The sequence below is a fragment of the Primulina eburnea genome, chromosome 5 (assembly GCF_022965805.1).
Source record: "Primulina eburnea isolate SZY01 chromosome 5, ASM2296580v1, whole genome shotgun sequence".
Classification (NCBI taxonomy): domain Eukaryota; kingdom Viridiplantae; phylum Streptophyta; class Magnoliopsida; order Lamiales; family Gesneriaceae; genus Primulina; species Primulina eburnea.
Genome location: NC_133105.1, coordinates 2,815,041 through 2,839,046, shown reverse-complemented (window position 1 = coordinate 2,839,046; position 24,006 = coordinate 2,815,041). Strand labels below are relative to the sequence as shown.

Genomic DNA, 24,006 nt, shown 5'->3' with positions numbered 1-24,006 from the left:
TGTCTGGATCATTTTCCCTTTTAATTATTTGGACTTGTTTTCATTTTTTCCTTAAATTTTTGAAAGGGTTTCAAGTGATGATATGAAGCATAGTTCACATGATTCATCAGTGATTAAAACTGGTTTTAGTCTTTCGCTCTAATCTGTTGATTCCCATCATAATTGTATCAGTCCTTTATCGGAATTCCTTTCTCAAATATAGTTTGTGGAATGGGATCTTAAACCATGTGTGTTTGTTACCATATTCGTTGCTTTTGTTCATTTGTTTTTTTTAGTTTAAAGAAGATTAGCCTATGATTATAAATTTAGTAAAGACAAGCATATGTCTGAATTTTGTGTGGACAGTCTAATCTTCTCAATGAGGCTAATGTTTTTTGACTGCTTGAACCCATCTCTCTTATTTTATTTGAGTTTTTGTGTTTTTCAGGTTTCTGCCTTCTTCACGTAATAAAAGAAAAATCTTTTCCGCCAATTTTAGAGACTGCTTTTTGAAAACCTTTGCTATTTACAAATCTTCTCAATGAAACTGTTCTTTTTATCTTGATTTTATTTGACGGGGGCTAAGATGACTCGTGCTTTTATTTATTTCTGACACCTCTTGTATGAGAAGAGTCTTGCAAAGGGCTCTTCTTTGAGCACAAGAAGCAACTCTCTGAGCTCCTGACGTATTTTTTTACAAAATCGAAGTCTTCATTAGAATTTTTTTCCATTTTTATTTCAAATTATTCAGTGTGCATGCATTGAGTAGAATTTCAGGCAACCCCATTTTTATTTGAATTTTAGGAAGTGTGGTATCGATCTGCTCGTAGAACTTTTGCTCTTCAGACTTGCTTATTTGTTTCTTGAAGCTGGCCTTAGCAAGCCCAAGAACACTAATTGATTTGTGCTCACTCGTCCCACTACCATGGTCAAGCTTCGCTATCTGGTTGACAGTATAAATATTCAGTTACCCGTCAACTCGTTCCCTTGAAGCGATACCGATCGTGTTGCTCCTTTCGTACTACACATCCTCATTCAGTGTCTTGATATTGTTTGGGGTAAGAACCGGAGGAGCAGCTACATATACATTCATATGTATACGACAATCAAGGAATTAATACTCCTTAAATCTCTATTTGAACGTTCACTTGATCAGAAAGAAACATCTATGATGATCAACTCTACAGACCTGTGATGATTGTGGATATGATCACAGTTCTTATGAACATCTATCCGGTGCTTCTGTTTTAACATGCATTTGAATGAATTTCTATTTTACGTTTAATTATTTTAATAAACCAAACTCCAAAGTGGCCTCAGATATAATGGTTGGGTCGCGCATGTCGGTGCAACACATGGAAATAGGAAGTGCTCAGTTTTTGTCTTCAAAATATTTTGGACTTCGTCGGGTGGAGCACAAGAACCCACTTGAAATAAACGACAAACTCGAACTCTCTGTACCACAAGAAAATGAAAAAACAAAGCAAAATTGCCACTTCTCGTCGCAAACAACGTCGCGTACCGTCCAAGAATAGGAATTGAACAGTTAAATACGCAAATGAATACAATTTCAAATCCAAAAACTTCAAATTTCATATATTCAATAGGAAAATTAGTGCACACTTTTTTTAACGAAATATTTGACATTTAACTTTAAAAATATTCATTCAGAATAAATATTTGAATGCAATAGCTCAAATCCTACATATAAATAATTTCAGTTGACTAAAACCAATTGTTTATTATTTTTTCCTTCTTGCTTGTATTGATTCTTGATCCACCTTTTCAAAATAATAAAAATATATATTTTAAAATTTTTGTAAAGTTACTACTATATTTATTATTACATTATTTTCTTGGGACACGTATGTATATATCAAAACAAAAGTGGAGTGTTATATAAGTTGGGACAAGTTTAATTCATTGAAACATATTCCAGCATGGAAGTAGGGATGGCAATGGGCGGGCGGGAGCGGGTTTGTCATTCCCATCCCATCCCCGAATTCCATCCCCACCCCCATCCCCGTCCCGTCCCATCCCCGTTTTTTCGGGTTCGGGGAATCCCGAACCCGAAACTTCGGGGATCACCATCCCATCTCCGTTTCAAAAATATTAATATGGTGAGACGATGATGGATTCGAAGATTTTCTCAAACCAAAATTTATTATTATCTATTATTATTAGAGATAATATTAATATTAATATCAATATTAATAATAATATTATTATTAATATTTTAAAAAACAATATTATTATTATATTAAAGCACCTGCATTGGAATGTTAAAAAGGTGTTATAACACCCCTTTAACACACTCTCTCCAATGTGAGTGGGCGTTATAACGCCCACTCACATGAGAGAGAGTGTGGGGCGTTCATACATATGAACGCCCCTGTGTCAGTTTTTTTTAAAAAAAAAATTCGCTAATTAGCGACGGATTTTGAAAAACCGTTGCTAGTTGCGACGGATATTCAGAAACCGTCGCTGAACGCGGGCCCCAAACACGTGATGAATTTTCCTTATTTAATATATTGATTTAAATTTCAAATTTGTATGTTTTAAAAAAAATTTCGGAAATTAAAATAAATTAAAAATATATTATTATTAATATAGAATAATAATAATTAAAATTTCTTAAAAAATTTGAAAGTCAATATATTTAATTTAAATTAAGAGTAAGATGAATGAGTGGACAACGGGACCTACAAATAATGAGTGTGAATGTTAAAATGAATGTGGGAGAATAGATGTGTTAATGTAATGTGTATGTGGCATGTGGACCCCACGATTTTTGATGAGGTGGTGGGTGTTATAACACCCACCAATGCGGGTGCCCTTATTAATACTAATAATACTATTATTTTATTATTGATATTATTTTCGGTGCGGGTTCGGGGATTTTGGGGATGGGGATAATAATCCCATACCCGCCCCGAACTACATCGGGGATTTAAAAAAATCCCCGAACCCGAAACCAAAACCAAAACCGAAAAAATCGGGGATCTCCATCCCCGTTTCGGGTTTTCCCCGCGGGGCCCCAAACCCGTGGGGAAAATTGCCATCCCTACATGGAAGTCAATCAGTTAGCGTGATTAAGCAAGAAATTTGTGCCCATTACGCAAAGGAAAATTATACATTTATAATAAAAATTATAAATTTGGTTACAAAATATATTTGAAAATCCAAAAATATTCTCACATTTTATTCGAAAAAATATTTTAAAAATAAATTTAAAATAATTTTGTCCTTTTAAATATATTTTGAACGTGGATATGTAACTCTATATTTAGATAAATCTTCCAAAAAGAAAAAAGAAAAACAAACAAAAAATGGCCACGTCCTTGCTGTTTATAGCGAGTCCAGATGAGGTTTCTGCTGTGGCGTGTGTGGCCATCACACTTATTTTTCACTCCATTACCTAACTTTGTACCGAATCTTTGCCATAGCTAGATATTTTGCTAATACCAAAAGAAATCCCGATAAATTGGAGCACTTTTTTGTTTATGAACACAAACATCCTTGGTTTATGAAAAAACTTTGCGGGATAATAGGCGAGATATACGCATAGAGTGAGGCTTGTTATCCATAATGGCTGTGGTGGCAAAGATGCACCTTCCACCACTAGATTGCCACCTCCACAGCGGCCAACCACCGCCGACACGGTTGTGTTTCCGCCGTGGTTGTCTCATGTGGGACCAAGTTTGTGTAAAGGGAAGGGGAAGGATTTGGGTCATGCCGTGCAGGTCTTTCAGGTCTGAAAATAGATTTGGAGTGAAAGAGAAGCATGAGAAAAGTGAAGAAAGTTTTGGAAAATTGCAGGAGTGTAATAGTTTTGGATCGAGAAAGAGTGTGAACAAATGGCTGGATGCGATTAGGAATGCTGTCTGGAGTGTTTCCAAGCCTAGTTTGCTGTCAAAAAGCAGGTTTAGAGAAGAATTGGTCAAGTTGGAGGAGAAGTTGTTTTCCGTAAGTTCATTATTTTTTAGACGTTTGCGTGTGATTTTATAGAAATATTACTTTCTAGTTGCTTTTTAACCAAAAAAAATGATTAGGTGACAGCAAGATTAATTTTTTCTAATACTAGAGCTCTATAGTTGGAGGAGAGAATACGGTAATCTGCTTTATGAAGTTAACAGATTCATAAGTTGACCTTTTCTTGATTTAATCATATTCATGTTTCAATTTTCATTAAAATTAAAGCTATGAAGTTATGTGATTGTGCCAACATACAATAAAGCACTTATAATTTCCCTTCTTTTCGATAGCTATCTATTCACATGGGAAGATATATAGTGACCATGTTAAGCACTGGGGTTATACTGCTGACTGGATTCCAGTTGTCAGGTTAGCTTTTGCATACCATGTGCACTGATATGAAACACTGAAAATTTGTTTTAAAATCTATTTGTATTAGGTAATTGATTTTGAGTCGGGTTTCTTGAAAATTTTGTGAAGGTGGAGATGATCAAATGAATGCATTGATATGGTATAGCTGGTTAGGAGGAATTGTGATTGGGACTATGATTGGATCCAATATGGTGTTGGAGGAAGTTAGTCGTTGTGGTCCACGCAATGTTGTCATCACTGGAAGGTATGGTTTTTGTAACACAATGTATGAATATGATATAATTTTCATTGCTCCGAGAAGTTTGAAATTTTGCATAATGAACATTTTGTTGCTTCAAAGTTATTGTTGAAATTTCATCAAGTACTTGAATTAAATCCAGCTGAAAACATATAGTGAGTTTCACAAGAATACATTGTGGTGCCTGGTGACACTTGTTGATGCATGTAGCTATGTAGCTACCACGAAGTTCAAGGGTTTATAGTTTCATGTCCATATTTTGCGTGGCATGCTCCAATCTAGTTAACCATGTTAGTGCCAGATTTAACTATCAATAAATTTGTGAGAGAATTCCAAATTTTGAGTGTAGTTTGGAGTCTGGACATATCTGAATAAAGATCTCAAAAACAGTATTTATTTAGCGTAAATGAAAATAATATGGCTTATTCGTACCGAGATGGCGAGATCTATATTGAGTTGTCAATATGTTGTTTGGCAAGATTGGTTGGAAGGATGTGTTATCTTGTACGTTTTATATTTATTTATTAATTAATTATTTGAAAAGAGTTATTCTAGAATGAGATTTTCAAATGGCTGACAAAAAAAAGAAGTGAACAAATCATTGCAAAGTTCTCTTTGCGTGCGAAAAGTAGATCACTAATTTATTTTCACTGAAACAAAAAAAAATTTCACTAACATGAGTATGATTTCATGCATAAATTTTGTTGATGATACAGCACACGAGGGCTAGGAAAAGCTTTGGCTCGTGAGTTTTTACTTTCTGGTGACAAGGTTGTCATTACATCACGCAGGTGAGTTTTAAATTAATATGGTGAGAACTGGAAGTATGTTAACCCTCTTTCCTTCTGTGTTACATTTTATTTATTTTTCGGTTCTTCTGGAGGCAGCCCTGAATCTGTCAATGAGACAATCAAAGAACTAGCAGAGAATCTGAATCAAGTCATGATTGCCACTGGTTCTTCATCGAGAAAACATTTACGACATGCAAAAGTAGTGGGAATCCCATGTGATGTCTCTAACCCAGAAGATGTTAAAAAGTTGGCAAATTTTGCTGTCAATGAACTTGGTTTTGTTGATATCTGGGTAAGCAATTTTCTAAGTCATTTATGGTTTCCGGTTCAGCTCTATTTTGTATCTGGTCTTCGAGGTAATACAGGAATAACCCGCATTCAAGCTATCATCATCAGGATTTGGTTTTATGAATTTTGTGACATTCTGAGCATTAAAAGGCCATTATAGTGTACCGTACCCATCAGTTGTTAAATTTTGGTTGGTATTTACATTTTTCTTCGACAGGTGAATAATGCTGGGACAAACAAGGGTTTCAGGCCACTGATGCAGTTCAGTGATGATGACATTCAACAGGTTTGCCTTTGCCTTCTAATGAAATGAACTGAACTTTTTGCGCTACGAATGGAATAGGTCGTTCTCCATAGTTAGGGGAACTAGTTTGTTGGATCATTATGTCTATTTTGTTACCGATGACATTAAGAATATTCCACGGAATTTTGACAGATTGTTTCCACAAACTTGGTTGGATCAATACTCTGCACTCGTGAAGCCATGCGGATCATGAGCACCCAAAGCAATGGTGGTCAAGTGTTTAATATGGACGGTGCAGGGTCGGGCGGATCAAGTACCCCACTGACTGCTGTGTAAGTTCAGCATTTGGTTGGTGTTTTTCTAAACCGAAATGATAACATCAATTCTGGTCAATGAGAGATCTATCTTGTTTAGAAAGTTGATATTACTATCAACTTTCTTACTATGAATTCTTTCCATTTCATGGGAATATAGATATGGATCGACAAAATGTGGTCTTAGGCAGCTTCAGTCCTCGCTTCTAAAGGAATCGAGGCGATCAAAAGTTGGAGTTCACACAGCCTCCCCAGGCATGGTCCTCACAGATTTGCTATTAAGGTAAATTCAGTGCTCTATGCTGCACACCAAATTGTGAAGTAGCAGGGGTGGTGGTGGAAGATCTCATTTCAAATGATTTTTTTTTAAAAAAATTACTCTGTTCAGTCCTCCCTTACTTGTCTTGCTCCCCCTTTCTTGAAGTTTTGCATCCGCCCCTGGACTGGCAAACGTCAACTAGCTTACAATTAAGTGAGTGAGATGGGATGTGTAGAATTCGTGTTGGTGTGGCACCACTTTGAACGACTGAAAATCCTTTGTAATTTTCAGCTCTCTTCAGTGACATGGGATGTGTGGAGTTCTTGTGTTGGTGGTAACACAATTTTGAACGGCCGAAAATCCCTGGTGTTTTTCAACTCTCTCTCGAATCTGTGCAATGAAATGGTCCTATTTGATCTTATATGATTCGGGCTTTGTAAATTGTTAGATTTTGCTATTTCTGGAGAAGCAGTGTTGGAGATACTAATCATTTCTCTCCTACGTTGGATTTTTTTTTGGTTCTCGTCTCTGTTAAGAAAAGCTAATTCTCGTATTTATGCCAGTGGTTCGAGTATTCAGAACAAGCAGATGTTTAACATAATCTGTGAGCTTCCCGAGACAGTTGCTAGAACTTTAGTTCCGCGAATGCGTGTCGTCAAGGGAAGTGGCAAAGCGATTAACTATTTGACTCCTCCAAGAATATTACTTGCTCTGGTCACGGCCTGGGTGCGACGTGGCCGTTGGTTCGATGATCAGGTAACCAGTGCTTCTTCATGGTCTAGATTAATTGAAACCATGGTGTATTGTTTCGTATTTCATCTTCGTAAGAGCTTGTTTTGTATATTTAGTGTCGGGAAATTATTCCCTCAATCTGATATTAGAAATCCATGAAATTCAAGTTATGCTGAATGTTTACTTATTTCAGGGACGAGCTCTCTATGCCGCAGAAGCAGATAGACTTCGTAACTGGGCCGAGAGTCGTACCCGTATTTCTTTCACCGACGCCATGGAGATGTACACAGAAAACACTTGGGTTTCCGTCGTTTCTCTCTCAGTGGTTTGCGCGTTCATAATTTTATCGAGTACAGATTGCACATTTCCTGGGACCTGATTGCTACACAAACGTTTCTGCTGCCCATACTTTCGGAGAAGAAAATCTCTGCAAACGGAACGGAGTCTTTTCCTCAAAAGTTGAAAACCGATATGCAGAAACAATAGAAACAAAACTAATATCTAGATTCTCAATTTGCATATAATTATTCATTTTAACAATTATTTGCATCGTTCATCCTGCCATTCTTGTCTGTAATCTGTATATTTTTTCATTATTTTTTCTAAGACAAGATATGTTTATTGTCTGAGGAGCACAATTCATTCAGAACGAAATATATAAAGGCTATGGAAGGGTTTGCTTACTCTTTTTTATTTATTTCAAATCTGTATGGATTTGCTTGCTCTTTCACTGAAACGATTGTGTTTTTCAGTACATGTTTTCCGAATATAAGATTCGGTGAATGAAGCATATAACTAAAATTTACACCAGATGGGAAATACATCAAAAATAGCTCAAACCGAGTGAATTTTGCGTAGAGAGAACAGCGAGTTTTTTCTTTCTTGGCTCAATTCTGTGCATCTTCAGAGTCAATTTCACCCAAGTCCAAACAGCTAATTTCATCAGCTGAACATGCTCTCACCCGAACCCTTTCCCCCTTGAAGTAAATGTACTTCCATTTACTTCCGTATTTTCCTATTAACAGTCTCTGCTTGTCCTTCTGGTCTAAGGCCCCGAAGGCTCGTGCAACTCTTCTCACCGTATCTTCATCCGGCCTCACGCCTAACTCCTCCATATCAGCAAACACCTGATCTTGCACGATTGGAGAAAGAAATCAACAAATGATTGTAAAACTCATCAAGAAAATACAAAAAGATAATCACGAACTACATGCAAATAAACGCCTCAGAGAGGAAATAGCAGCCGATGCAATAGGAACTCGTTAAATCAAAATCAAGGAAAACAATCACCTCTGTGATCATGTTGGGCATGTTATGATGATCATACAAGGATATCATTCTCGAAAAAAGCATCTTCGATATAGAGCGATCATGCGCATGCAAAATCATGTTCCATAATGTCGCTGCCTCGTCTGCCCTTCCATCCATGTCAAATGCCAGTAAAAGGCAATCATAGGTAGCAAATGTGGCTCCTTGCCCTTTGCTTAACATCCACTTGGCCACCTGATCCAGATAGCATTATCAGTAAAGCATAAAAGTCACTAAAGAGTGAAAAGTCAATACAAGATAATTGATCACCGAGATACTAGTATAAAACAACACATAATCAAACGTCAATAAAGTAATATCTTGTCTCACACCAGAATGTTGCGACAATGTGAATAACTTTATAAGAGTGTACAATAGAAGCTTCCAGTAATTTAGTCAATTTCAAAGAATGAGTACAAAGATGAAATAGTTGATAACATAAATCATCGCGCACAGTCTTACTTATACAAACTACCACCCCACGGCCTTGGGGTATGGCATGACAATAAATAACTCGAATATCAGCTATAAAATTGAGATGCTCCAATATATTAAAGCGGCCAATGAAAAATGAAGCTGAATACTAGTGGATGGATAGAGTTAAATGCAACACAAGAATTGACATCCAAGATTCATCACAGTAAGTACAACTGTCTGCAATAAAGTTTGTAGCCACATTTCGTACGGAAAAAGTTCCAACTTTTTAAGAAAATCCACAGAGGATACAAAACTAAAATGGGTGATTGAATGTGTCATACTTGAATAACTCGCTGCCACTGATTCCTTTTCCTTAAGATTTTTAAAGCCTTTGCTGCAGCAACCAAAGGAAATTCAGTCTCCCATGCTATCCATTTATCAAGGGAACTGTATACTTGCTCCTTCTCACTTGGTAGTCCAGAAATCTACTAAATTAGTCGAATCAGTTTCAACATTAAAGAATTACACCATGCAACTAAATATCAACTTCTATGCTCACGCTGACTTATATAGAAGAACCAAATAGTGAAAAGCTAAGTACACATACAATTCTAACAAGATTCAGTGCCTTTTGTCCTGAACCAGCTGAATCTCTCTTACGCCACAAGTGTTGCTCCTTCTTTCTTGTCTTTTGAATTATTTTCCTGCACTTGTTCTCAAGGAATATTTCGTGATATTTTTTAAAAAGAATAATGAAAATAAATACCACGTGAATTGTGAAAAGAGAAAATGAATAGAAGTAACTCTCCATGAGCATGCTTGCATTCCTCAGCCAACTCATAGAAAAGGCGAGTCATTTTAATAAAGGAAGTTAAGCATGTATTTGCAAAACATATATTTCAAATCAAGGAAAAATATAAATTATATGATACTTTCAATAAACACAATTCACTTACTTCTCGCTAGCACAGGATTTATTTATGGGTCGGCTACTTTGACAACAGTGGTATTTCAGAGCTGGGACTTCCCTTAGCTATGCATATTTAGAACTTTGAGTTAAAAACAAAGAAAAATTTAAGATATAGACAATATATATATGTATGCATGTGTGTGTGCGAAAATGCTTTACACATGAAATAAAACCAATTTATTCCTTGCCTTATCATAATAAATGTAGGACTTTTGAGGTTTCAGGTAAGAAGAAACATAGTTATTCTGGGATAAAGACGACAATGGGGGATCTGCTCCAAAGCATAAAACCTGGGAAGCATTTTATGTTCAGGTTCATAACTAGAAATATTAATGCCTCGTGGGAATTAGAGGAGGCGGCATGGATGACAAGACCAAGAAGTAACCTGTCTTTGAGCATTTGAGCAGATTTCAAAGGAAACCCGATCCATTGTACTAAAAGGCGTCACCATTTAGTTCACTGAACATTCTTCAAATTTACTAACTTCATTTTTTTTTTTTATCATGCGAGACAATTCACATGGATTCAATCCATAGTTACTACTTCAGACCTTCAAGCAGCATATTCGCTATGCACATTTGCTAGAGCCACACACGGGGAAAAAAGATTTCTCTAAAGAAGGCGGCTTTTGGCTCTATGCCCAAGCTATAGGCTCTCAAGCAGCACTGCAACAAAAATTTCCAATTACAAAAGAAATCTGATGACTTGATCAAACACCATCGAATGCAAAGAAAACTATTTGTATCACTGAAATACAATATACTTCAATACAATATACTTCATCAATATATATATATATACCGGCAATTGACCAAATGCACGGGCTAAAAGCTCATAATCTCTGTACCAAAGGGGGATGCTCCATTGTTTCCTTCCATGCAATAATTAACCAATTCAAAGTTCCAATATCATACTACAATTTATTTGATTCATCTTATTAAGTTAATTTACTGAAACATCCACAGCTTTTTTTCACGAAAAATTACCAGGATTGAAGGAAATCACTCAGAAGAAAAAATATTACATCACCCGGTAGTAGAAATAAGCGAAAACATATAATTTATTAACAGATATCAAAGAACATGACAAGTAAATTAATAAAGCATCAATTTTTTGAAAAAAAAAAACATGTAACCTTCAATATGACCCCCGAGCTTTTACGATGCCATGACGAATCCAAACCTCTTCAGTGGTGTGCTTGCGAACATCGGAGTTCCAGATAGGGAGGAGCAATTGGATGCATATATTCTTCCTTGGGTCGGCTGTCATTTATCTAAAGCGTTATTCAATGAGCTTAAACTGTAGCGTATCGTAGCAAAAATAACGATAGTGGAATACTGAAAAATTTACGTTTTAAATTTTTTTAAAAAAAAAATCATAAGCTTGATTTAGATAGTTTTTGTTAATTCAGTGGTTTTTGAGGTAATTTCTATTATTCCATCTTTTTATGAAATTACTAAAGAAAACAATATTCGATCATATCACAAAAACTCATCTGTAACTCAACTTTGTGAGATATATATTTTGGCTAAGAACATGTTTATTGACCTCCGACACAACTGGCTAGATTGACATATTCTTGCATTCATTTTAATTCGAACCATATTCAATTATAAAATTAGCGGCCGATCGAACGAATTCAATAAAAAAAGAATATGATATGAAGTCATCCGAAAATGTAAATGAGTTGAGCTTCTAAGCTTTAAATTATCGAATTCGGGAGTGAAAAAAGACATAAGCTTATTCGACTTAAAAAAGATTTCCAATCCTTAATTCTAATTGGCTAAGATTGAAATAAGACGACTCGACTTTTTCTACATTCCTACGTGACAAAAAGACCTAATTGCAAGTGTATTTTATTAAAATTACAATTTTCCAAAATAGTACAATCGAATAAAATAAAATAATGATTGAATTTTCACATAAAATTACAATTTTCCAAAATAGTACAATTGAATAAAATAAAATAATGATTGAATTAGCGTGTGAAAAAGACACATTCACACCCCAAAAAATACGACGCGCTTAACGACTATTTTTCTCTCCTTCCCCTATTACTAATTCCTTACACGTCTCTGAGAAACTCAAGCTAATACCTATCTCTGTACACTCCTCACAAAATGTCTTCGCCTGCGCCGGCGGTGTCTCCGCCGTCTCCACCAATCAATGCCACCTCTCCTCCACCGGCATCCACCTTTTCTCCACCTCCGCCCGAACCAGTCACCTCGCCGCCACCCGCTCCGTCTCCTCCCGTCAACTCCCCACCACCCGCTGCCACTGTTTCCCCGCCCCCGCCTGTACCTGCCACCAGTCCCCCACCCGCTCCATCTCCTCCTGTCATTTCGCCACCACCCTCCACTTCTCCTCCTCCGCCTTCATCCGATACGCCTCCGGCCCCCCCGCTGCCTTCGCTCACCCCGACAACACCCCCTCCTCCATCAAGATCACCTCCGTCGCCGCCTTCCCCTCCCTCCCCGCCAGTGCCATCAGGTAGGAGTTCTCCACCTCCGCCATCGGGAGGTACGGCGAGATCCCCGCCGGCTGCGCCGTCTTCCAATGGTGGGTCATCGTCGGGGGTATCGACGGGACTGGTTGTTGGGATAGCTATTGGAGGCGTTGTAGTACTTGCGGTTTTGACTCTTCTTTTCATTTGCTGCAAGAAAAAGAGAAGAAGACCACAATCTGATTACTACGTACCTCCACCACCACCACCCCTTGGTCCTAAAGGTAATTAATTTCACATAAATTCTTGAAATTTCATTCGAATTATCAACTAGTATGTCGTTGCCGAAGAGGAGAAATCTTTTGCAGGTAGCTTCAAGTCTGAGGTTCTAGAAAATGCTAATGGCTGAATTTGAATAAAATTTTCAAGTTTCTGCGTGGTTTAATTTTATCTTCATGCCCTTTAACAAGCACTGACTTTTACTTGATATTTTCTGAGAATTTTTGGTGTTTGATATAGCTGAGTCGTATGGAAACCCGATTCACAATTGGCAGCAGAGTGCACCAGCACCAGGTGATCATTTTGTCACAATCCCACCTAAACATTCTCCACCGCTGGTTGGTTTCACGAGACCACCTCAATCACCAGCACGTGCACCACCACCTCCTCCGCCACCAGGGTACATGAGCAGCAGTGGAGGTTCTGGTTCCCATTATTCAGGCCCCGAAATTCCGGCTCCGCAGCCTTCACCAGGAATGTCTTTAGGGTTTTCGAAAAGCACTTTTACTTATGATGAGTTGTCAATGGCAACGGACGGATTCTCAACCGCCAATCTTCTTGGGCAAGGTGGTTTTGGTTATGTGCACCGGGGAGTGCTGCCAAATGGTAAAGAGGTTGCAGTTAAGCAGTTAAAGGCTGGAAGTGGACAAGGGGAACGCGAGTTCCAGGCTGAAGTTGAGATCATCAGCAGAGTGCATCATAAGCATCTTGTTTCATTGGTTGGATACTGCATCACTGGGTCGGAGAGAATGCTCGTGTATGAGTTTGTTCAAAATGACACCCTGGAATTTCACTTGCATGGTCAGTTTTATTCAACAGATGTACTTATTTTAATTGCTGGAATATTATCGGCTAGGAAAAGGTTGAGTTTGTAGAAGACATGGAAATTTTTTGGCCTCATTGCTCGATAGCATAGTCCCATTATGTCTAATTCTTCTGCGCTGTCATTTCATTTTTATGTTTCTTGGTCTTGGTTTTATGTTTAAAGGTATAAATTATCATGTTATTGAAAAACATGCAAATCTTTACATTCAGGAAACGGGAGACCTACAATGGATTGGCCCACACGATTGAAGATAGCTCTAGGTGCTGCGAAAGGACTTGCTTATCTTCATGAAGATTGTAAGTTTTCACGTATTGACGGATTATTCGACTTATGGGATAATGGAATACGTTTTTTGTTCTTTAAAATTTTATTATTCTAAGACGATATATTTCTGATAGGTCATCCAAAAATCATCCATAGAGACATCAAGGCTTCCAATATTCTTTTGGATTTTAACTTTGAAGCAAAGGTACAGTATTTAACATTCATGATTGAAATATTAGTACAAAAAATTGTACTCTAGGCCCTAGGGCAAGTGATTGACAAGGAATTATCCAATTTTATATTAAACTAAAATTTATCGTACAACTTGTTCTCTCAGGTTGCAGATTTTGGTCTCGCTAAGTTTTCTTCCGATGTGAATACTCATGTCTCCACACGAGTGATGGGAACTTTTGGGTATGATCAAATCCTTTTCTCATTCTTGCTGCTATGTCGTTGTGACTAGTCTATCAGATCAGTACATCTTGGCGTTCTTGCTCTTTTCTTGTAGTTTTTGTATTAACTAAACGTTTTTGGAAGCTTGTGCAATGATTGCCTTTATTGTTGTGCATTAGCTATAAATTTTTCTGACTTTTTAAATTCTGAAACTTAATCTTGCTGCACCTGAAGCTTATTACTGCTTTGTTAGTATGGTTGGATGTTCTTTATAGTTTATGCTAACTTAAACCTATAATACAGGTATTTGGCTCCAGAGTATGCTAGCTCTGGAAAGCTTACTGAAAAGTCCGATGTATTTTCCTTTGGGATCATGCTTCTTGAATTGATCACTGGACGGCGTCCGGTTGACACCAATCAATCTTTCATGGATGATAGTTTGGTAGACTGGGTGAGTTTTCACTCCCAAAACTATATTACATCAGCTCTCGACCTCAACCATATACATGTTTGTTTGAACATTAAAGGTTTTTGTAATACAGGCAAGACCATTGCTCACCCGAGCACTGGAAGATGGAAGCTTTGATGCGCTCGTTGATCCACGGATGCAAAGGGATTATAATCAAAACGAGATGGCTCGCATTGTAGCTTGTGCAGCTGCTTGTGTGCGTCACTCAGCTAAGCGCAGGCCACGGATGAGCCAGGTGAAGATACATTTCTTTAATGGTTTAACTTAAGGTTTTAATATTCCGGGTTGGGCATATCGTGTCGTTTTGCTTTCACTTTTCATTATATTTTATATTGTATAAAACTCTTCCACCATTTGACCAGGTGGTAAGGGCTTTGGAAGGAGACCTATCCCTATCCGATCTCAATGAAGGGATCAAACCGGGGCACAGCTCCATGTACAGTTCTCATGGAAGTTCGGATTACGACACCACCCAATATAACGATGACATGAAAAAGTTCAGGAAATTGGCACTCGCTAGCGGAGACTATGGAAGCAGTGGCCAGTACAGTAATCCAACTAGCGAATACGGATTATATCCGTCCAGCTCGAGCGGTGAAGCCCAACAAACCAGAGAAATGGAGATGGGCAAGTTGAAAACGGAGGGTGCACGGTGACAATAGATTTCTATTTTTGTGTACAAAAAAATTTGATCTTTATAACATTATTTGTTCAGGGAACTTGACAGGGAGGGCACATATTTGCTCATATGAAGCTGCACACAGAATTTGTTTCTTCCATTTTTCCCCCTCGATTCTTGATTTTTGAGTATTAATTTGTTACAAAGTGTAATGTACATGTAAAACCGGATACGTTGAAGAAATGGATATGGATAATTAAACAAGCTGTATCGTTTCTGTCTTTTTCCTAATGTAAGTCAGGCTAGTGGGTAGGGATTAGTCGCCTCACCTAAAATGTTGACCGTACATCTTTTCAAATTAGACTTTTCTGTTCATATCTCATTTTTTTGTTTGATTTGATTTTGATTCAAAGTGTCCAGCTGGATTATATTTATAATATATTCATCCATTTGATGTAGTCGTTGTCTACAATTGTTGTGAGTGTGACTTCTAGATATTTTTTTGAACATTTATGAAAATATTTTTTTAAAAAAATTATGACATCAGAATAAAGAACTACCATTTTTTTTAAAAATATGAATTTTTATTTTCTAAAATCTAAATCGATCATTTATGGGATGCGTTGTTGAATTACGTCATTATGTTATGGGAGACATAGATCACATAAAAAAACATTGAAACGCTCCAGAATGGGTAATGAGTTGGTGTGGTACGTGAATGTTGAATCAACGGAAAATTGGCACTTAAGTCTTCAGTCGTCGATTTTTTTTGTGTTCAGTCCCTGGGTACTTTTTTAGTACCACATTTTCACATGAATTGTATCACATTTCCACATGAAGTGTACCACATTTTGTATGACATAATACCACAATTTTGTGGGTAAGGAGTGAACTCAAAGAAATGTTTTGAACGAGAATTTTTCATCAACTTCCTTTGAATCAATAGTAAGATTAAGAAGTTCAATTTTTCTTGCAAATATTTTCTCGGACGAGTATTTCACACATAATTTACTCAATGCACATCGAAATACACTGATTGCGAGTTTCATCATCATCATAAAAAAAAAAAATCGAACCATTTTAAGAATTTACATGTGATTTAATAAAAAGAAAAGATCAACAAACTTTTTACAAGTATATTGGAAATAAATCTGATTTTAATGAGTAGTGTGGGGAAAAAGCGTTTGCCAGCAAAATGGCGTGATTGGTGATGCACATGGCTGTCCTTCAAATTTGGGTAATTCATTATTAAAGTGGAAAGCCACCTTTCATGGAATTTCTTATCACCAAATCACAACTCAGGCAAATCTTTCTCTCCGGCCGGTTTGCCTTTTTTTTTCCGAACTATATTTAATTAAAATTTAATTTATCTCCCTCATTTTTTTTATCTCTCTATAAACATATTATATAGTGGGAATACTATTTAATTTTAATCTTATAAAATATTATAATATTTATGTACTATATTACACACACAAACTAATTTTCAATTTTTTATATAAGGTACTGATAATTTACCCAGTATTTTTTGTGCATCTAGCGTTAAATATAATAGTGGGAGTGTTATACTTCATCCAACGAAGATAGTCTGAGTTATAGAATTATACAACATAGAAATGAAATAACCATACAAAAAGTAGAAAATGAATTGGCAATTTGCGACAATCAAACGTTCAGGAAATATGCTTATTTTCCATAATTTGGATACCTTTTCTAAGTTCATAAATTCGATTGAGAACCAGTCTCTTGTTTCTGTGTTTCGACACCCTTTGGTGCAACCTGATTGACCCAAGAAGTGATCAGCTGATGAGCAATGGCATACGGTCCGGGAATAAACATAGGAGCAAGCTCGCCGCTTTCGATGCTGAAATCTGCAGACAACTGCTGTCCCTTTTCGACCCCTTTGCACATTTGTTCCACTTTAGCAGCATGCACTTTTCTGAGCCTTCTTGTATTCAGCATATGAAAGAGCTTTCTTTATGTCTTCTCTACTATGCCATTTAGCATCTATACATAGGTGACATTACTATCAGTACTTCAGAATAAGTTCATTCCATGGTAAATAAACAAGTTAGGGTGCAGGTGCATCCGGTTAAAGTTGACCCCGCTCAAGCTCAAATTGAAACAATAGTAGAGCTCGATCTCCAAATAGTACAAAATTTCGAATTTAATCTGGTCTTTGAGTGTTCTTGAATTAGAATCGAGTTTTAGCATAGTTGGTTGTGAGGGGCTTGGCTCATTGTAGATCTCCGGCCACAATTATATTACGGAAAATTGTGTGTGATTGACAATTAAAATGATGTGGAGAAGACAGAAAATAAAGAACTTGAAGTGTAGTTTGAAAACCTACCTTCTAGCTCCTCCTTATCCACTTGTATCTCAACTGACTTAGCATATGCGAAGAACCCAACCATTAGCTGGCATGGCATGCTGCTGGGTCCAACTGAGGCGAAACAATTGAAACCAGTACAATTAAGGCATCTGTACCAAATGAGATTTGCAAACACATGCCACACACTGTTTAGAGTAAGCCTTAAAAGAATTCGTAACCGGAATGGCAGAGCCTATCGGACTGATTTAGAGAGCATGTCAGCTAAATTAAATTTAGCATTTGAACCAAATATTTGGGTAAATCTAAACATTTGCTCCTCTTGCTCTTTGATTCCACTGTGTGGACAAAGTCAGTGTCTGAAAACCGGTGGTACCTCATAATTTGATGCTTCTTGCCTTCTCACAGCTCCATCAGTTAAAACCAAATGAGACGCAACGAAGTTGACATGCAGCGATCTATGACCCGAACATTCCGTGAATTTTTTTTATACTCCAGAATCCAAAAATGAAAGTAATTTTCAGATCTACCATGCTATTTCTTTTTCTCACTTGACAAAATCGTATAGAGCCATTGCTTTGGGACTTAGAGCCACGCAATAACAAGGATCATAATGGTCTAATTTTGTGGTACTTGTTTTAAATAACAAGCCAATACTCAAAATGCACTATATCATTTAAGAATATCATGACAAGATGAAAACTTTAAGCCTAGTAAATGTAATATGCAGTTATGCACATACAAGGCAAGTATTAAGATACTGAAATCCAATGTAAACTGTATCCTTTATTTCGTTCTTTTCCCAAAAGGAAGACTAACTATATTCCAAATGGAAAAGTTCAGGGCTGTTTTATGAAATGTATTATATATTCATTTGTTCATTTTAAATAAAGGTAATTCCATGATTCAAAAAACTGACGCCAAACACAGAGAGAGGGAGGGAGGGGGATAAAAAGAAGTAGCGAACCAGGCCATGGCTGAGAACTGTGGTACACAACTTCACCAACTTCAATGCCAGTCTCCTCCCACGTTTCCCTCCTTACTGCCTCTTCTAAGCTTTCTCCTGGCTAGTTTTACCAATTAGGGTCAAAAAATCGGGAAAAGAGAGGGACTTGGGGGTTGGGTTGGAAGAAGGAAAATAACTGGAAATTTGATAGATTTAGAGAGCATGGAGTAGAAATTCAAGAGAGGCAAATCCTTACGAACAGACCTCTATAAAGCCTGCAAGGCAGCTCCACATACGAGGTACATATCTTGACTGTCTACTTAGTAATGCACGGTCATTTTCCTTGTCTATAACCAACATAATAACAACCTGTTGGCACAATGGAAGGAACACATATTATTCGTTTTAGAAACATATTTTTTTGGCAGAGTCATAATGTCAGATACTAACTGGATCAACACGAGGATAAAACCTCATTTTGCACTGTTCGTTTGCACACTGCTTCCGTCTCCCAGCTTCCATGGGGACTGCCTTAGCTCCACAACTCCCACAAAAACGAGATAAGTTATGCCATTCTAGCAAGGCTCTAGCCTGATAAAATAGAAGTCAGAAACTTCAAATATAAGTCTGCAAATCGCAGAGTTACTTCAGCGTTCGAGTACCAAGAGACAGAAAAATAAGAGGATGTATATAGAACTGGTTAAAAATAGTGGACCATCCGTTTCATGTACGTTCAGCAAACTGAAACTAATACTTGCTGCATACAGCATCTCCCAAAACTTGGAAACATAAAGTGGAGGCTACACTTCCAAAATTAAACACAATGAAAGCCAATATATTTTTTTAATTCAGTTAAGAAACAAGAATCACTATTTTAAAGAGCAATAATTCCCAAGCCCATTTAAAATTCCATTGTCCTTAGAAAAAATGAATGCTCCAGCGGAAGGGGAGAATCCAACGAGCTTTCTTACCTTCTTTTCCTCGCCCCTTTTTCCCTATGTTATATTAGGATTGGGTAATGATTGGTGTGGAATGATGTGTGGTCAGTGTGGAGGACTCTACTAGGCCAAGCATGTCAGTTCATCAAAATCAATCACAAACTAATATGAAGAGTGTCCTAAGCGAGAAGTTTTCCGCTTTCTAACTTAATAGCCTCATTGATTATTTTAACTGCCAATAGATTACACATCTTTAGACAAACAAAAAACAACACAAGTGGTTATACAACTTGTATAATTTCAAGAACTAGTTATAAACTCCTGTTCTTCCTTGTAACTGCACGTTAATTCGCATCAAACAGCAAGCAGAACTCTCCATAAGTTGAGTTAATAAACATGTAGAAGTGGTAAAGAAACCTTACGTGCCCAGCAATGGCAAGCTCACCCATGGCTTTGGCATCAGCCCAATCAGTGGCTACCATCAGAGTCCTGAGCTCCACGAAGCAAAACTGTCTCTCACCCAATTCACTCACCAACTGACTCGCCTCGGACACATCGATAGCCCAGTACACAGCATCATCCTCGTATTTACACCCCAAATAAACAAACGAATCCTCACTCAAACCCACTTCAGAACTCTCCAAGAAACCCTTACACTCACCCAAATTCAACCATCCCAGGTGCCAACTATGCCCATTCTCCGAACCCGAGCCGGCTAAAGGCCTACCCTTTCTGAAAGGCAAAATCTTGAAATCAGGAGAGATAGGCTCGTTGGATTGGCTCGAAAGGACGGTCTTTAAGGTTTGGAGCGCCGATTGCGGGGAAAAAGGTTCGGTCTGTTTGGGTGTTCTGGTTCTTATGGGGTTGCCGGCAAAAGCATGAGAATAGAGGCTCATTGTGCTGAGGAAGAGTGGGCTGTAACTCTGTTTGACTTGCGTTTTAGAGAAGAAAATGGCGATTGAAGCAAAAGACACCGAAAGCATAATAACAGCGATCAAATTCTTTGAATACTTGGTTTGATCGTATGGCGATGAGTCGATTGAGTTTGTGGAACAGTGGGGGTGACAAGTGTGTTCTTGCTGCTCGAATGCTTCCATGCCACGACCACTCGCTTCAAAAATTATGATTTTAAGTCTGATTTATTTAGAAAATTCCACTATAATTTATATTTATTTACTAAAAATATTTTTCTGATACAACTTTTTTACTCTGTTTTTTCACACATTTTATGTCAAAATTATATTAAATTAAATATTTCAAGGACATATTTTTTAAACATTTTTAACGATATTTTACCATTGTTTAAGTAAGATAATTTTGTCAATTTTTTTTAAGAATAGTTGTTTGCAATAATTTTTTAAAATAAAAAATTCGATGAACATAACTTTTCTATGGGGTAATGCTTACTTTGCATAAAAAACGTGTTTAGGGACTAAAGAAATTATAGAATCATGAAAGTTCAAATAACGATTCATTAAGTATAATGATTAAATTATTGTTGATCCATCGAAGAAAGTTGAAAACAAATGTTTCCGACATTGATAGAATTTTGACTGTCATTTTTTTTTCAATTTTTTTTCTTTTATTTATTATTATAAAACGGCCAAATTGGTCAAAATACAACACTTCGGCCCTCTCCATTTCATTCTTATTATATTTGGGCCTCCACGTGAATATTGGACTTTTTCAATCCCATATTCAGAAGTCAATATTTCAATACACGAATAATATTAAAATTTAATGTCATAAAACATGATTCAATATCATCAAGTAGTTGATAAATATTATGTGAGACGATTTTACGAGTCATATTTTGTGAGACAGATCTCTTATTTGAGTCATCTATGTAAAAGTATTATTTTTTATGTTAAGATTATTACTTTTTATTTTAAATATCGGTAGGATTAATCGTCTTACAGATAAATATTCGTGAGACCATCTAACAAAAAGTATAATCAAACTAATTTCTGCTCAACCCATTTTTCCCCCAATTCAATTATTGATCGACTTATAACTAAATAAGTTTTACAATAGCCTAACAACCACGTAGGTGGCCTAAACATATTCGCAACCCCAAGACATCGCCATTAATATTAACGATACTCTATTACAAGAAGCATATTGTAATCAATATTTATCTATTTCACTTTAATAATATATGCATGCGTGTATCATAAAATATTTTTCAATCAAATTAAAATATATATTTTTTGTAGAGAATTTTTTTGGCAATTTTTCAAAATATTATAACATTTTAAGGTGAAAAAACATGATTTCTTGAATATATATATATATATATATATATATATATATATATATATATATATATTTTGACAATGAATCCCTCCATGCATAAAGAGGCGCATCTGGTTCTTATCTTCTCTAAATTATTGACATATCATTTTATCATACTTGTGATGCCTTTTCTAAGGGAATTATTTTGGACCTTGAAACCAACATCCTTTGTTCATTCTTTGAATCTCAATAATATCATAAAATATTTCAATCATTCATATTTATCTGAATCTTCTATTTCAATTGTTCTATAGTACTATTATGTCATATAATAAATATCATACGTGCATGCGCTAAATACATTATCGTCGAATATTACTATAAACATGTACTAGAAGAAAACTTTATATTTCTACGGTCATAAAAAACGATGACCAATATTCATTTTGCGTCATATATTAATGAAGCAACAATAATAATGAGACCTTATATTATTCAAAATTTGGTAGACAATGAAAAAAAAAGAAAAAAAAATTAATTAGTAGCTACTTAGAAATAGGTAGGGGTCTAAAAATTCTTGATAATCCTTTTCATGACTCTAAATGCAGCCCTGCCTTGGTTTAATTTCCTCAAATTGCTCCTCCTGAACGAAAAAGGAAGAAAACCAAAATTAAAATAGAGCAATGAAATAATTATTAAATGACATAATAAGTTATGGTAAATAAGAGCTATTATTAATTAGGAGATTTACAATATTATTATTATTATTATTATTATTATTATGTTATAATAAATACATGATATATAAGTATTCAATAAATATATAATATAAATTTTGCACTAAATTACATAAAATATGATAGATATTATGGCTTACCATAATCTCTTGGGGTCCTGCATTTATAACACTCTGTCCTGCTAGCGTAATTGTGCACGCCGCATCCCATTCCGCTGAATGAATTCATATACGCAAAAACTCATGTTATATGGTTTTACGTACTGATCAATTTTGAAAGACGGATATTTTATTTGTGGTACTAATGAAAAATTATTATTTTTTATTGTAAATATGAGCATGATTGACTCGTATCACGAATAAATAGACGTTACTAGTTCATGTATTAGATTTCATGATTCAGACATAAAAAAAAAACTTGCATAGGATCATCTTACTAAAACTCGAAAAAAAAATATCTTTTCATCTTTTAGAAAATCGGAATTCTTCGATAAATATATGCTAGTACTACATTTACAAACCTTGAGCAAATCCAGTCGCCATTTTTCCAGCCAGGAATGGCTTCGTATCCGTAGCCAGCAGACGCAACAACTGCCGCACCATACCCATAATAATCCTTCAACGCTCCGCACTTAAAGCAGCTGGTTCGGCTCGCGTAGTTGTGCACACCACAGTTCATGGCGCCGCAATACCAGTCTCCGGCTAACATTTCTGTCTTCCGCAATGCTGAGGCGTACGAGGAGACATCAGATTCTGTAGCGTACTTGGGACAACTACAACGTTGGCATGAGTCACGTTTCTTGAAGTTGAGGTGATGGCATGCACCACACATCCAATCTCCTACCCCGCTCATTCTCGTCTTAATTAGATATCGTTTATTTTACCTGTCAAGATTGAACTTATAATGAAGCTATTGGTTTGTACGATGAGAAGAAATTAATTATCAAGTATAATGGAGTATATCAAATGTGAATATGTCTTTAAACTGAGTGGTGGAGTCCGGTGGCTAGCAGGACAACCTCTTAAAATTTTATATAATCAAATGTATTTTTCAATATCCAAAAGATTGATGCAGGCCCAAGAAACGTAATCAACTACTCACCATGGTTTCATATATATGTATATGCTGATCGACTAAAAAATGGGGATATATATAGAATCTTGAAAACACCCAAAACTTGACGATGAGTATTTTATTTCGAGTTTTGACAGTGTAAAGCAATGGCAAGCCCATTAACATGAAGGAAGTCGATCAAAATGAAACAAAACAAAACAAAATCGTCCAAAATCCTGATTTCACCCCCAGTTCGATCACACTTGATCAAAATTTATTTTTTTCCTCGTTCCAATTCTCCACAAAAATCATGGCCTTCTCCTTGTTAGCATGTTGTTCAACTCTATATGTTGATATATTTTCAAAGAAAGACAATAATTGTAAATATATACATGAAAGAGTGTCTTACCTCAGCCAAGAAAATGAAAAGTACTGTTTTAAGAGTATAAAATGGAAGAGATGGTTTCGCAGATATCGTGAAAGCTATAGAGTTGGTGAAGGGGATAGTGTAACGTATTACAAGATCTTGAAGTTGGTGAGTTTTGAGAATGGGTTGCGAGCCTTATATATATATATACAACAATTTGT

The 24,006-nt window shown here is 36.3% G+C and overlaps 5 protein-coding genes and 3 non-coding genes across 8 annotated transcripts; 5 read left to right on the top strand and 3 right to left on the bottom strand.

Moving 5' to 3' along the window:
* Positions 1–65: 65 nt before the first annotated feature.
* LOC140833235 (small nucleolar RNA snR60/Z15/Z230/Z193/J17) lies at positions 66–155 on the top strand. The gene has a single exon (XR_012118366.1). It is a non-coding gene; the product is annotated as a small nucleolar RNA snR60/Z15/Z230/Z193/J17 (small nucleolar RNA).
* Positions 156–558: 403 nt separating this feature from the next.
* On the top strand, positions 559–659 carry LOC140833237 (small nucleolar RNA snoR1). Its single transcript, XR_012118368.1, has one exon. It is a non-coding gene; the product is annotated as a small nucleolar RNA snoR1 (small nucleolar RNA).
* A 95-nt stretch (positions 660–754) lies between these two features.
* LOC140833242 (small nucleolar RNA snoR77) lies at positions 755–874 on the top strand. The gene has a single exon (XR_012118373.1). It is a non-coding gene; the product is annotated as a small nucleolar RNA snoR77 (small nucleolar RNA).
* A 2,476-nt stretch (positions 875–3,350) lies between these two features.
* LOC140832290 (probable chlorophyll(ide) b reductase NYC1, chloroplastic) lies at positions 3,351–7,875 on the top strand. Its single transcript, XM_073196209.1, has 10 exons — positions 3,351–3,945; positions 4,245–4,323; positions 4,435–4,570; positions 5,281–5,355; positions 5,452–5,647; positions 5,861–5,929; positions 6,080–6,219; positions 6,362–6,484; positions 7,024–7,216; positions 7,386–7,875. The coding sequence occupies exons 1-10, from the start codon at positions 3,568–3,570 to the stop codon at positions 7,569–7,571; spliced, it is 1,575 nt and encodes a 524-aa protein (XP_073052310.1). The 5' UTR covers positions 3,351–3,567; the 3' UTR covers positions 7,572–7,875.
* Positions 7,876–7,917: 42 nt separating this feature from the next.
* LOC140832291 (pentatricopeptide repeat-containing protein At4g18975, chloroplastic) lies at positions 7,918–11,181 on the bottom strand. The gene is made up of 8 exons (XM_073196210.1): positions 11,023–11,181; positions 10,273–10,552; positions 10,076–10,177; positions 9,874–9,950; positions 9,525–9,621; positions 9,259–9,402; positions 8,483–8,695; positions 7,918–8,319 (listed from the first exon to the last, which is right to left on the bottom strand). Exons 2-8 carry the CDS (start codon positions 10,336–10,338, stop codon positions 8,080–8,082), a joined length of 939 nt encoding a protein of 312 aa, XP_073052311.1. The 5' UTR covers positions 10,339–10,552; positions 11,023–11,181; the 3' UTR covers positions 7,918–8,079.
* Positions 11,182–11,949: 768 nt separating this feature from the next.
* Positions 11,950–15,464, top strand: LOC140832279 (proline-rich receptor-like protein kinase PERK15). Its single transcript, XM_073196191.1, has 8 exons — positions 11,950–12,614; positions 12,850–13,410; positions 13,645–13,731; positions 13,834–13,904; positions 14,037–14,113; positions 14,396–14,543; positions 14,635–14,796; positions 14,924–15,464. Exons 1-8 carry the CDS (start codon positions 12,008–12,010, stop codon positions 15,215–15,217), a joined length of 2,007 nt encoding a protein of 668 aa, XP_073052292.1. The 5' UTR covers positions 11,950–12,007; the 3' UTR covers positions 15,218–15,464.
* Positions 15,465–16,771: 1,307 nt separating this feature from the next.
* On the bottom strand, positions 16,772–20,500 carry LOC140832281 (nudix hydrolase 19, chloroplastic-like). Its single transcript, XM_073196193.1, is given in 7 exon segments — positions 16,772–17,109; positions 17,111–17,187; positions 17,531–17,623; positions 18,477–18,576; positions 18,720–18,824; positions 18,906–19,046; positions 19,816–20,500. Coding segments are annotated over 7 exon segments (1,401 nt in total). The 5' UTR covers positions 20,491–20,500; the 3' UTR covers positions 16,772–16,899.
* Positions 20,501–22,079: 1,579 nt separating this feature from the next.
* On the bottom strand, positions 22,080–23,217 carry LOC140832287 (uncharacterized). The gene is made up of 3 exons (XM_073196206.1): positions 22,886–23,217; positions 22,506–22,579; positions 22,080–22,271 (listed from the first exon to the last, which is right to left on the bottom strand). The coding sequence occupies exons 1-3, from the start codon at positions 23,215–23,217 to the stop codon at positions 22,258–22,260; spliced, it is 420 nt and encodes a 139-aa protein (XP_073052307.1). The 3' UTR covers positions 22,080–22,257.
* Positions 23,218–24,006: the final 789 nt, after the last annotated feature.